Source organism: Bombus pyrosoma, linkage group LG2 (assembly GCF_014825855.1).
Source record: "Bombus pyrosoma isolate SC7728 linkage group LG2, ASM1482585v1, whole genome shotgun sequence".
NCBI lineage: Eukaryota > Metazoa > Arthropoda > Insecta > Hymenoptera > Apidae > Bombus > Bombus pyrosoma.
Window position 1 is genome coordinate 3,519,319 of NC_057771.1, and position 12,238 is coordinate 3,531,556.

General features: G+C 37.5%; 1 protein-coding gene across 3 annotated transcripts in view; it reads right to left on the reverse strand.

Annotated features, from left to right (window-relative positions):
- The window catches only part of LOC122577167 (putative transcription factor capicua), a 17,183-nt gene extending 5,272 nt beyond the window's left edge, over positions 1-11,911 (reverse strand). For 2 of the 3 annotated variants that reach the window (XM_043748331.1, XM_043748321.1), the window contains exons 1-13: positions 11,650-11,911; positions 8,674-8,960; positions 6,016-6,402; positions 5,331-5,895; positions 4,962-5,225; positions 4,646-4,757; positions 4,342-4,548; positions 4,148-4,263; positions 3,197-4,062; positions 2,901-3,117; positions 2,488-2,568; positions 622-905; positions 67-477 (exon numbers count right to left, since the gene is read on the reverse strand). In XM_043748331.1, the coding sequence (XP_043604266.1) occupies positions 67-477; positions 622-905; positions 2,488-2,568; positions 2,901-3,117; positions 3,197-4,062; positions 4,148-4,263; positions 4,342-4,548; positions 4,646-4,757; positions 4,962-5,225; positions 5,331-5,895; positions 6,016-6,402; positions 8,674-8,754 (3,591 nt within the window). In that variant the 5' untranslated portion in view covers positions 8,755-8,960; positions 11,650-11,911. Of the gene's footprint in view, positions 1-66; positions 478-621; positions 906-2,487; positions 2,569-2,900; positions 3,118-3,196; positions 4,063-4,147; positions 4,264-4,341; positions 4,549-4,645; positions 4,758-4,961; positions 5,226-5,330; positions 5,896-6,009; positions 6,403-8,673; positions 8,961-11,649 lie in introns of all 3 variants that reach the window. The other variant, XM_043748320.1, reaches the window with a different exon arrangement.
- Between the last annotated feature and the right edge of the window lie 327 nt (positions 11,912-12,238).

Genomic DNA, 12,238 nt, shown 5'->3' on the forward strand with positions numbered 1-12,238 from the left:
AATTGTTTAATTCTATAAAATGAAAAATAAAATGTTAAAATTGTAAGTGATTTAAATAAAATTTACATCGATCGTGGGAGCTTCATTGTATACAGTAGTAACGGGAACAGTAATTTCGTCTGTAGCTCTTGGCGTTAATGGTACATCGTCTGCCGGTGGTCCCGTGTCTGTTTCTTCCCCAGTGCTGTTCAATTTCCCTCGGGATTCGCTACCTTTGAAACTTGTCGTTGAAGATTTCCGTCTATCTTTGCTACACCATTTCCAATCTGGATGCGCTTTAAAATGCGCTTCTTTCACCTCCGATGCAAGATCATGATATTTTTGTTTTTCTTCCGGACCTAAAGCATACCACCACTCTCCCAATATCTTGGACACAGTACGATTATCTTGGTTCGGATGTCTTTGATGCACCACTGCACGATGTCGTTTAGAAAAAATCATAAATGCGTTCATCGGTCGGCGTATTCTGTCTTTAGTCTGTAAAATTATATTATGAATGAGATATGCTTATGTGTTTGGCTAACCATTACATTATATCCAATATAATTTAGGACATGACATTACTTTGAGATAAAAATAATAACATATTCACCATCTGCTTATTTGAAGTATAGTACTTACTTTAAGTGGACTCTGAGGCTCTTTAGAATGCAATGCACTAAGAGACTGACTGCGTCTTTTATTAGCATTAGCCTCAACTTCTACGGGAGTTGTCGGTTCTGTTTCAAAAACATCGTCATCTTCTTCTTCAGCGGGAGTTATAGGATCCGGACCCGGCCCAGATCCATCTTCACCAGGCGTACTCATGCCAATTGGAATTGGAGGCGCGCTCAAAGGTGGACTTAATGCAGATGGTGGAGGACTTACTTCTGACTGATCCAGTACCGTTGTCTGCCAAGGGAAAGCTGCAATGATATTTTCGTGTTAGTCACAATCACTTTGGTTAAACCTTTGCGGACGAGAGTCGGCAAATAGCCGCCCAAGTCTTTTTACCGTTGCGGACGCGTGTCGGCATATAGCCGCCGGAATCTGTTCACAGTACCGGACAGTTATTTTGAAGTGGCTGGCGTACGTCTATTTTTCTGAGCGATAGTCTTATGCGTATTTACACATGGTACTAAACAGTATTATGTTTTTGATGAAAGAAAATTATAGATCTTTAGAAATCTTATCTTCCGTTTAACGTAAACTCCTCGCGATGCAGGATGATGGTCGAGTCAGAACGAATTTCAATCTTTCAATGACATTATCAGACAAATCAGCAAGCTTTTTATATATTTTATATATTTTTTATAATATCTGATGCACGATGCCTAAAAGATCCAGAAAGAACATGTTCGATAGTGATAGTAGTGATGACGAACATTATTTTGAACCTGACAAAATAGAAGACGACGATAGTGCTTCAGACAGTGAGAACGAACTCCGTTCAACAAGAAATCGTCTCAGACGTTTGAATATTTCTAGTAATAATGACAATGATGATGAACTAAATATTGATGAAAATAATACAAGCCTCGACAATGAATAACGCAAACGTTCAACGTGTATATTTTCTCAATTGCGCACGCCAATACCTCTCGTCCACAGCGACGCTCGCTCGTTGAGCGGCCCCGTCCGCAAAGAGTTAATAATGATGTGAGAAGAGCAATGAAAATATGTGTTGGTGTATCATGAAAACAATTATATTAATGAAATTAGCAAAGTAGTTAATAGTATCCTTAAGTATAATATAGATTTCAAATGTAACAAAAAGAGCAAAAGAGTATCATACTCTGAATCTTTTGATATTTTAGGATTTAACATAATTTTCTTTTACATTAATAAAGATCCAATAAACGAACGTTATTAGTCACGCTTCGACAATGTTGAAGTAACATTGAACATAAAATATGATAATGATTTGTATTCTGATTTTAAAAAATGAGGCAAAGTACATAGTTAAAATATGAACAAAATATTAATAGATAGTACTTGCTGTAAAATATACAACAATACATTTTGTATGTTTCACAAGCATTCCTTTAAAATAAGTTGCAGAAACTATAAAATTATGAAAATATATGTTATACATGAATTTACTCTCTTTATAATATTATGATTAAATTTTAGTATATTTTGCTAAACATAAATAAGTATATATATAAAAAGTTAGAAGTTAAATTGTATTAGTCATAACGTTATTATATCTATACGTTTTTATGCTAGAAATATAGTATTTTATATATTTTATTATACTATAATTTTAATTGCTAGTACGCAAACTAAAATACCAAATATCAATATCTGCTTCCAGTAACTTTATAACTATATAACAATATCCTTATAGTATAAGATTTACTAAGATTTACTAAGCAAAGCTTACATTTTTTAGTATTTAATGAATGTTAGAAGGCACGCGTAATCTTATGCACCATTGATAATGTATGTACTTTACAACATATGTAAGGATAGTCACACATTTTGTTTGGCAGTTAAAATTCAAACCTTTTTTCCAGTTGCGCACTGCATTGTTCAGTAATGATGGGGGATGGGGCTGGTATGCAGGAGGTACGTCATGGTTGCCATCTGTGAAAGTCTTACTGTTTAGTCAAATTCACTGTTATGATATTGATGCAAAATGATAAAATAAAATAATGCGAACGTAAATTTGAGTTCCAGCATCTCATAAGATTAATTCATATGTATAAGGTGTCAATTGTTTCTACTGATAATTGATATCAGGCTTTTTTAGCAAGTTACATAATGAAATTATGCTCGACCAAAATATACAAATGAAAAATAATTTTTTAACGCAGTTGTTACTGGGTAAGATTTCACGCAAACTACAAGTCATATTGAAAGCTAAATATAAATGTTTAATAAGATGATAATAGATTTTCAGATGTTGGTATACTTACACAGAACTCCATTATTTTTAGAATTTTCTTCCCTAGATGATTGTGTTTTAGAAATTTGTACCAAGTGCGCGGGTTGTACAATTACATGCTGGAAGACACTTGTTGGGGTAGGCGGGTTTGAAGCTTCAGTAGTGGTTGTCATCACAACGCTCGTAGGTGGTGGTTGCGCTCTCTGCATATCCATATGAGAGGAGGCATGTGTAGCTACTTTACTCGCCTAATGATCGTTATTTAGAATTCGTGACAAAAAAAAGAATTACTAGTAAAATTACTAAAGCAATACTAAAGCTACTTACTTGTAAAACGGATAATTTATCAACATGGACGGACGAAACAGCAGGTGACTGTGGAGGTTGGCATTGCGTTTGATGTAACGTTGCTGGAAGCTGACCTAAGTGATTCATTAATGCTGGTCTATATTTATCATCTTGGTTGTTTATATGGCCTGCTGCAGACACATCCATACTATTTTTGATCACAAGATACTTTTTTTCGTGTTGATGTTGCATTACATATATTGGTTGATTTTGCGTTTGTGGTTGAGCATAATCAACTGGTTGTTCTAAAGGCTTATGCAAAAGAGTCAAGTTTTGTGGTGTTGGTGCAGACAGTGGCATATGAGGCGAATGAGATGGTTTCAATATTTGCGGATTTTGTTCAGATATTTCAGAGTGACTGGAAAAGCCATTGTTTGTTGTGAGTGCATGCTGAAGAATGATGCCTTGCTGTTGTTGAGCTATAGTCGTCACAACTGATGGATGCCGTGGTGGTGGGCTTTGTTCCGACCATGACAAAGTTAAATTAGATCCAGGTATTCCACGACTCACAGGAGAGATTCTTATCACGCTTGTTCCTATACTAGCAGGGACTGGGGCAGTCGGAGCTGGTCGATTTGATCTAACCACCCGATTAGGTTCAGGTTTTATCACCTGCTGCTGATACTGAGTAAGGAAAGTAGATTGAGTAGGTGAATGTTTCCATTTTGCACCAGGTGAAATTAATGGAGTTGCATGATGAGCAGGACTTGAAATAGGCATAAACACATTGTTTTGATTCAGTCCCAAAGGTGGTACTGGAGACTGATTGATACAAGGAGATATAGAAGATTGTCCAGTTGGCGAGGAAAAGGCTGGTGTTGCTGATCTAGAACTTCCCAAGGAAACTATAATAATAAAATATTACGTGAATTAGGTCGATAAGTTAACAATTCAAATATCTTGTAAAATATAAAAATTTGGGGAAGTTACCTAGCATATTAGCAGCTTCAGTTTCGTCTTGATCAAATCGACCAGCAATTCTTCTATCTCCATAATTTGGAGAAGTGTCAGAATCTCTAGATGTTTCCTCACCATCCATCTTACCACTATAAGTATTCTTAATTAATATGTAATATTATTAAATGCGATGATATTTAGTTGCGGATTATTGCATGTCTTCTTACCCAGGGAAAGTATTGGTTGGACCTCTAAGACAAGAACCTTTCAAACTAAGATGACGAGAACAGTATCCCCTTCGTTGACTTTCTTTAGAACATCCCTCTTTACTACAGAGTCTGCGCCATTGTTTACCGTTGAACTTTTTTCTAACTCCACTTGGTGTAGCCACTACATCACCTTTTTTATATCTATGTGGCGTTGCCGCCTGAGATCTATCGAACAATTTAACAATTCAACGATAGATTGTTATGCTTGTTCCCTGTATACTTCTTTCGCAAATAAGGAAAATCATTTAATTATCGTTATTACCTGGGCGTGGCTGCTTGAGAACGAGGAGTTATACTGCGTTGCTCGACTAAACTACTGGTACTTCCCCGACTTTGCATGCTGCTTCTTTTACTGCTGCCTGACAATTTTGCATCTGTCAATTGAATAATTACGTTACTATTGCGTTTTCCTAGCTTTATACTCGAAAATATGTCGAATATAATATTATCGTGAAATGATATTATGTTAACATTTATCACAACCATAACTATAACATGTAGTTTTTGAAATGGCTGTATATCTTCATTAACAAAATGTGCTATATCTAAATCATACAAGAGATAGAATTTTATCTAACCTGCATCCGAAGGGAATGTAATATCTTCCCTATCCAAGTCATCTTCGCTTTCTAAATCATCATACGGTCGACTTCCATTACTTAATGCTGTAGTGGCAGGATGTGCAGAGGTGGCTAGAGTCATGAGAGGGCTAGTACCAGTAGTTCTGTAATAACCACCTGTGTCGCTATGAGTTGATATATGAGATGTATGATGAGAAGTGTGATGAAGTTGCAAAATTGGCACTGCTGTTGAAGGTTCTGAAGAATTTCGATAGCCATGTTCTGCGCAAATAAAGGACGCAAAACATTTAAATAAATAAAAATAAAGTTTCTCGGTTAAAACATATTCATTTACAGATGCATGTATTACGCAGAAGTATTCCATACCAATTCCTTCGACCCTCGAAGAATCACAGTCTTCCAATCCTTCTTCTAGCTCGTCCCACCATGGGGGTTGCACTAACCGTAGATCCGCACGTTTCACAACATAACTATCACTCTGATCATCTTCCCTTGGTATTTTAACAACAAAACGCTTAGGTTTGGTTAAAATTTTGCACACTGTCCCTTTTACAAACACTTTAGCAGCATCGATATGATTGTTTGACGTTGGACACCTAATACAAACTTTCGCATCTAAAGTCACTTGGCCAACCGAAGGGCTCGCATCACCTATCACATCGTACCTCCCCGCGCCCAAAATGTCAGTGTAACGCATTAGTTTTCTTTCCCCGTCAAACTCTATGTAAATTTCTCCTTGAACAACATTACGAATAACACCTGGATAATAATATGAATCCCTTAAAGCTAACACTCTGTGGTCGCGCCACTCACTGAGATCAATAGCAACAGTAGCAGGCCGAGGACGAGAACGTAAAGATTCCTCTCGAACAGAATAATCCACTGCTGTACTTTGAGGCGGTAAAACTACCACCGAATGTGCCGAGGATACCTATTAAAGTATTCCTTGCGTTAATTAATTTCTGAAGCTTGTACTATTATTATTTGAGCAAGTATCAAACTTTAGTAAGAATTAATTATCTAATAGTGTCTAATAGCTATATACCTGTACCTGATAGCAATCGGATTCTTGCTGCTGCGGCGATTGCCGAGTTGCTAAGGTTGTCTGCTGAACTAAACCTGATTGACCGAGTGGCATATTCGGTGCCCGTATGTTCACTATATTATTTATGGTTCTCGTTACATTGCTGGTTTTATCCATCTCCTCGAGCTCCGATGGATCAAACTTTCGTTTCTTTGGAAGTTTCTTAGCACTGATAGTTGGATCCGATGGATCCCGCTGAGGAGGCGCCGGCGGCGGGGGTGGCTGTTCCGGAGTAGATTTTTCTTCGATCAAACTGCCTCCACCACCCCCGCCTGCTCCATATTGTCCGCTTCCAAGGGGATCCCGTTTTTCGTGCATCTCAGAATGAGCAGTCAGCATTTTGACCACCTCACGCTGCTCTACGAATTAACAATATGACGTTATACAATTGACTTTCGTAAGGACTTCATATAGTCATTCGTGAACGTCTAACAACTATTTTTCTATCCTCCTTTTCTAACATATAATCGGTAAAATTGGCAAAAAAGAATAAAATATAGAGAAATATCAGAAAAAATTAATTTCTACCATAGAAAATATCGTATACAAGTAAGCAAGTGCAGATTTTCAGGGAATTTCCCGTTATTTCAATGTTTAAATTAGATTTACAGTTTTTAGTATTGAAAAAGTGTCATTTAATAAAATATCATATATAATTATTATTGTATATATATAATTGTTATACTTTCCTTAACTGTATATATCTACATTTTACATATCCTTTTTCTTTTTCTTTCCATGGTACGGTAATATCTAGTTTCATATTGCGATGATTTTATTGTTTAGCGAATTAATTGTCTAAACTTTAATTATCTAAACTTGCTCGTATTAAAATACAAGTTTTCTCTCTCTCTCTCTCTCCCTCTCTCTCTCTCTCTCTCTCTTTCATTCTTCTACACACCTTTCATACATTAGTGCTCGATATTTGAAACATTTGCAACGTTTGAATCTTAACGAGCAGCAAGCATTTCCACCTTCGATTTCATAATACTTGAATAGCAGTTACTTACTGTTAGTCGATATGTAACTATTGCCGCGTTAAATCCTCATTTCATAGCTTCCGGAGATGCATATTAATAAGAAAAAGCGCATCTAAGCAATAACAGATTTGTATTTTAAATATTACGCTAGTCAGCAATAACTTGCACACTACTATGTAAATGTGTGAAGTATTTGATACGAAGAGAGAACAAAAATTGCCATATATTTTTTTCTCATCGTACACGAATCAAATATATTGTATTTCACTATACACGGCTGTATAAATTTATGAGTTATAAATTCGTTCACATACAACGTACGACAGAATAATAAATGCGTTAACTCTATATTCGTCGAATAGGAGAAATAGATTTGTAATACCTATTTGCAATCATCATTAACTTTCACCGATTTTAATAAAAGAAACTATACACATAGATGCAAAATGAAGAAATGCATAATCCAAACGATCGAACATGTTTGTGTTATTCAAACAAATCCATGAGTCATTACACTTTGAAATGAACGAAAAAAAGGCAAAGAAGAAAGAAGATGAAGAAGAAGAAGAAGAAGAAGAAGAGGAGGAGGAGGAGGAGGAGGAGGAGGAGGAGGAGGAGGAGAAAGAACAGGTACTCATTGATTCTTACCCACGGACGTTCACATTACGAGCACATGAATGATTCGTAATATCCACGTTTTATTTTTTAAACAAAAGAAGATGAATAAGTAAATTTTCGGCATATCTTATTATCGGAAAATGTGAAAATGTGCGATCATAATATGGCTAATTAACTCAAATTCTACTTTTTCGAAGATCGAGTTTTTTATCTCTAACTTTCATGCTATACATTTTTAGTTTGTTTTTATGACAGAAATGATACCTTCTTCGATAGATACCACTTACTACATAATATAATTTCCAATTTATCCTAATTTGTATGCACGAAGGCATATGCAATTAGAGCGTGGATACAAGCGCAAAGTCAGTATTCTCAAAAAGGATGCCTCGCACGTATAAATTTCACTTCCCGTTTGAGACTCAATTTACGATTTCTCATATAGTTGTGTTCGAGTTTTTTACGCACATCGAATCATGCACAAGGGTAAATATTAATATCTCCAATGGAGGCTTCACGAAACAATTTCTCTTAGGTTGGTATATATAAAAAAATCTGCAATAGAAACGAGTTGGATTCTACTTGTTAATTTATATTTAGTCTACTATAGTCTTGCTAGTTAGCTGATACATTGTGTCAAACCTTGAAAATTGTAAATACCATAGAAAATTATTTATCCAATGGGAAAGCGAAGTGTATAAATTAATCCTCTATAACGCCGTGTAATTTCAAACATTACACATCTATCTGTCTATATATTCCAAGAATTATCTTTTACTCTTTCTACTATCCATATATTTGATTTGACCATTGCAAAATCATCGCAGTTGTCCAGCAATCGATTTAGATGGATGAAGAAAAGGAAACAACGAAACGTTACTACTTTGAAGGCTAAGAGACGGGTATGCAATGGAGTAAAAGCTAAAAAAGAATTGGCCAGAATAATTAGATTAGGCGAATATTAAAAGCGATCGGAAACTTTTTAGCGTATATACGCGTATACATGTAAGTATGTATCTATACTCACAGTCCGTACAGTCGAGAGGAGGCTGTGTGCTGAAATGTGGCGAGTTGAAGCTGGGAGGGTGGTGACACCGGCTGGGTGCATACCTCAGCACCCGGCTGTCGGGGACAGGATGCGTCGAGTCTGGGCTTTCTCGTCTTTGTCTATCTTGCGACAGGGTTGCTGTTCCCTCTCCCAACTCCAATTCTTCTTCCCAGCCCCAACTGCCGAGCATCCTCCTCCGAAAATTCTCTTCTTAGGCGAATACTTTTCTCTTCTTTCTTAATTCTCTTGTAACTCTAGTCAATGTCCTGAGAACAACAAAGAACGTGTTTTAAAGTGGTTACTATAGGATTCTGCGAATGTTCGGTTCTCACATCGTTTGGTTTGGAGTTCCTGCGACTATTACGTTAAGTTGGTTTTCTTAAAATCGAGAAAACCATGGCAACCTCCAAACCGAAATTTTTCTGCTCTACAATGGCTACTTCCGTTATTTTATTTCCACATTATCCTACATCGACGACGCACCTTCGACGCACCATCTGATACCTCTTATTTGCTTAATTTGAATCTTAATCCACATTAAACAGCTACTCTTATTAGCGAAATCTTTTAAATCTCGTCCTAATGGCAGTGCACAGCGTGGCAAATAGCTGTTCTGTTGAGTAGCATGTCGCATAACGATAACAAGAAAGAATAACATTCAAACGATAGACCACTTAACGGTTTCTGAACAGATTATAATAGAAATCATTCTCGAATTACACACGCATTTGGATTATCGTTCACGGCGGGAAGCAATTTTCTCTTGAGTTACCGCGGGCACTCGGCCACGCGGTGTATCATCCTCGTCATCATCGTGAGGAAAAAGATAGCGTCGAAATCGACAAATCGTATCGAACATAATCGGTCCACTTGCTACGGAACCAAATAACATTCCAGTAGCGAGCGTTCGGTAGTGTGGCTCGACGCATCGAACAAGGACACGTGACGGAAAGTATACAATTTGTATAATCAGATTTTACGCACGCTGTTACAAAACGATCGCCAAGCTTATGAAACAACTGTTGATTGCGTTCTTCCAAACATTTCTTTCAACACTTGACTCATACGTATGCGTATGGAAAATTAACGTTAAAAAAGTTATTACGAGTATTCGAGCCGATGATGGTGTAAAAGAAACATTAAGCGTAAATAGATTGATGAAAAAAATTAAGATATCAAATATCCTGGGTGAACATAAAAGAGGAAAGAAAGAAAGAGAAAATGTTAAATATCGAATTTAAATGTTTGGTATTTTTATCGCTGTCGTGAAAAAAGCTTTTGTATGCAAATAAAATATGAAATTACGTTTGATGCGAAATGTGTTTGACTTGTATACGCGAGTGTAAAAAAATGAAGAGGAGTTTCTCATAATTGGCGATGAACACTATTTAAAGATTTAAAACAGAAAACGTGCGTTTTTGAATTAACTTTTTTTTCGCACAAATAATCAATATTCAATAGTAATAAAGTTACTATTGAACCGGTATTGAAAAGGAGCGAAATTGTTCTGTTGTTGTTCGACTAACTATTTTGCACAATATTTTATTGTAATCGGTCACACGGTATGAAATAATGTAATAATTTTTTATTTATTGTTTGTTTAGGCAATGTTTAGTAATAAATCGATAAATGTAGAGAAGTAGAGTAATTTTTTTGTTTCTATTATCGACCGTATGTGCGATAGACTCATTAACACGGCAATATGTAAAAAAATGTTTTGAAGTAATACTTATAACGAAGAAACGAAGAAGGTACTGATTCTCGGACGTTTAACCGTTTGGAAAACCGGCGGATATTTGTGCAAACGGTATCGATACGCTAGTTCGCGCTGGACACCATGGTACACGCATTTTGAGTAAGTACGCACTAGAATGTATTCAGCCAGTCAGGGTCGGAATAAAATCACAAAGACGAAAAATGTCCAAGTTTGGAATATCACCTCGACCTTCAGGCTGACAGGGATCGTGCTAAAAAACACAGAGCGACAGAAATGTAGGTATACACAAGCCACGATTCATGTGTGCGACCCATAGCGAGAAGCGAAGATTGGCACGCGCGACATAACCTATTCAAGAAATGATCGCGTTTCTTTCTCAAATCGGAGAAAAACGATCGCACTTCAAGCCGACTCTCACTTCCGCAACAGTACCCAACACGAAGATTCCAGGGGTGACTAACGAGTACCTAGTAGTCAACAGATCTACTTGACCATAGCCGCTACCGATTACGAAATACAAATTACAAATTACGAATTACAGATTAGAAATTACGAATTACAAATTACAAATTACAAATTACAAATCACAAATTACAAATTACGTATTACGAATTACGTATTACGGATTACGGGAGAAGTAAAAACGAGCACATACAAACTATTACAGTAAGAAGAAAGCACACACAAAATAGAGACGCGCACTTACGAAAGCGAAGAAACGGACGTGAGACGAGAGCTCGATAGAAAAGTTTCGATACGAGATGAGAGACAAAATCGATCTTGCGGATCGATTGGAAATCACGCGCAACGCGCAACGCACCGAGCACGGTAGTACGTCTATCCCAATCACGTCTCGGCTCTCTGCATATAAAAAAAGAACGGAGAAGAAACACGGGGAAGAAAGATGAAAAGGGTGTGACGTTGCTAGTCTGGTTTGGTGGGACGAGGATGAGACGCGTATGCGTGACGTTCTTATCTCACGTTTAAACGAGTGAGACAGTAAACACAGGGGAAACTGGAAGGAAAGAGATAGGAAAGAGAGATGTTACCACGGGGTTCTTCGCGTCCTACCACCTTCGACACTGACGAGAGAGAGCCGAGTTCGCCCCGTGGCCTGGCTTCTTGGGAGGAAAACACGCGTTCTCGTGATCGACGCCTTATGTGTATGTGAGTACGTGTGCCTGTGTGTGTGCCTGTGTGTGTGTCTGTGTATGGTTAAGGGGAATGTAAGTACTAACCTCGCTACGCTCCCTACCACGAGGCTGACTCACGATGTGCCTGTCTTGCCTGCTCCGAAACTCTTCGCCATTGTGTCGTATCGGTTGGTCGACTCTTTCTCTCCCCCTTTCTCCCTTCCTTCTCTCACGCTCTTTCTCTTTTTCTTACCGATGTTCCCTTTCCTTTACTTTACTCCTCTTGCCTCTTCTTCCTCTCCTTGTTTCCGTCTTTTTCTCTCACAACGTTATCGTAATGCTGTGGAGACGCGTTTACAGGTACGCGAGGGTGGTCAAATGTCTACATGTGTACCGGGACGAAATTCAAAACCTGTTACGTGACGCCGCTCAGAAGATAATAACGTGGCCAAGCCGAACCTGTTCGTTCGAAGATTCGAAATTCTCATCATCTATTTTCGCTTGGATCGCATTCTACCACGAGAAGAAAATCATTCTCGATCTGTTTTTCGCCGTTATTTCCGATCATTCGAATGTCGCGCAAAAACGGATCTCTCACTGTCTCAACTTTGCTATGAAAAATCGACTCCGTTCGACGTTCGAACGTATCTTACTTCGCATCGATAAGTTATACCATTTTAAGGATGCAAATATC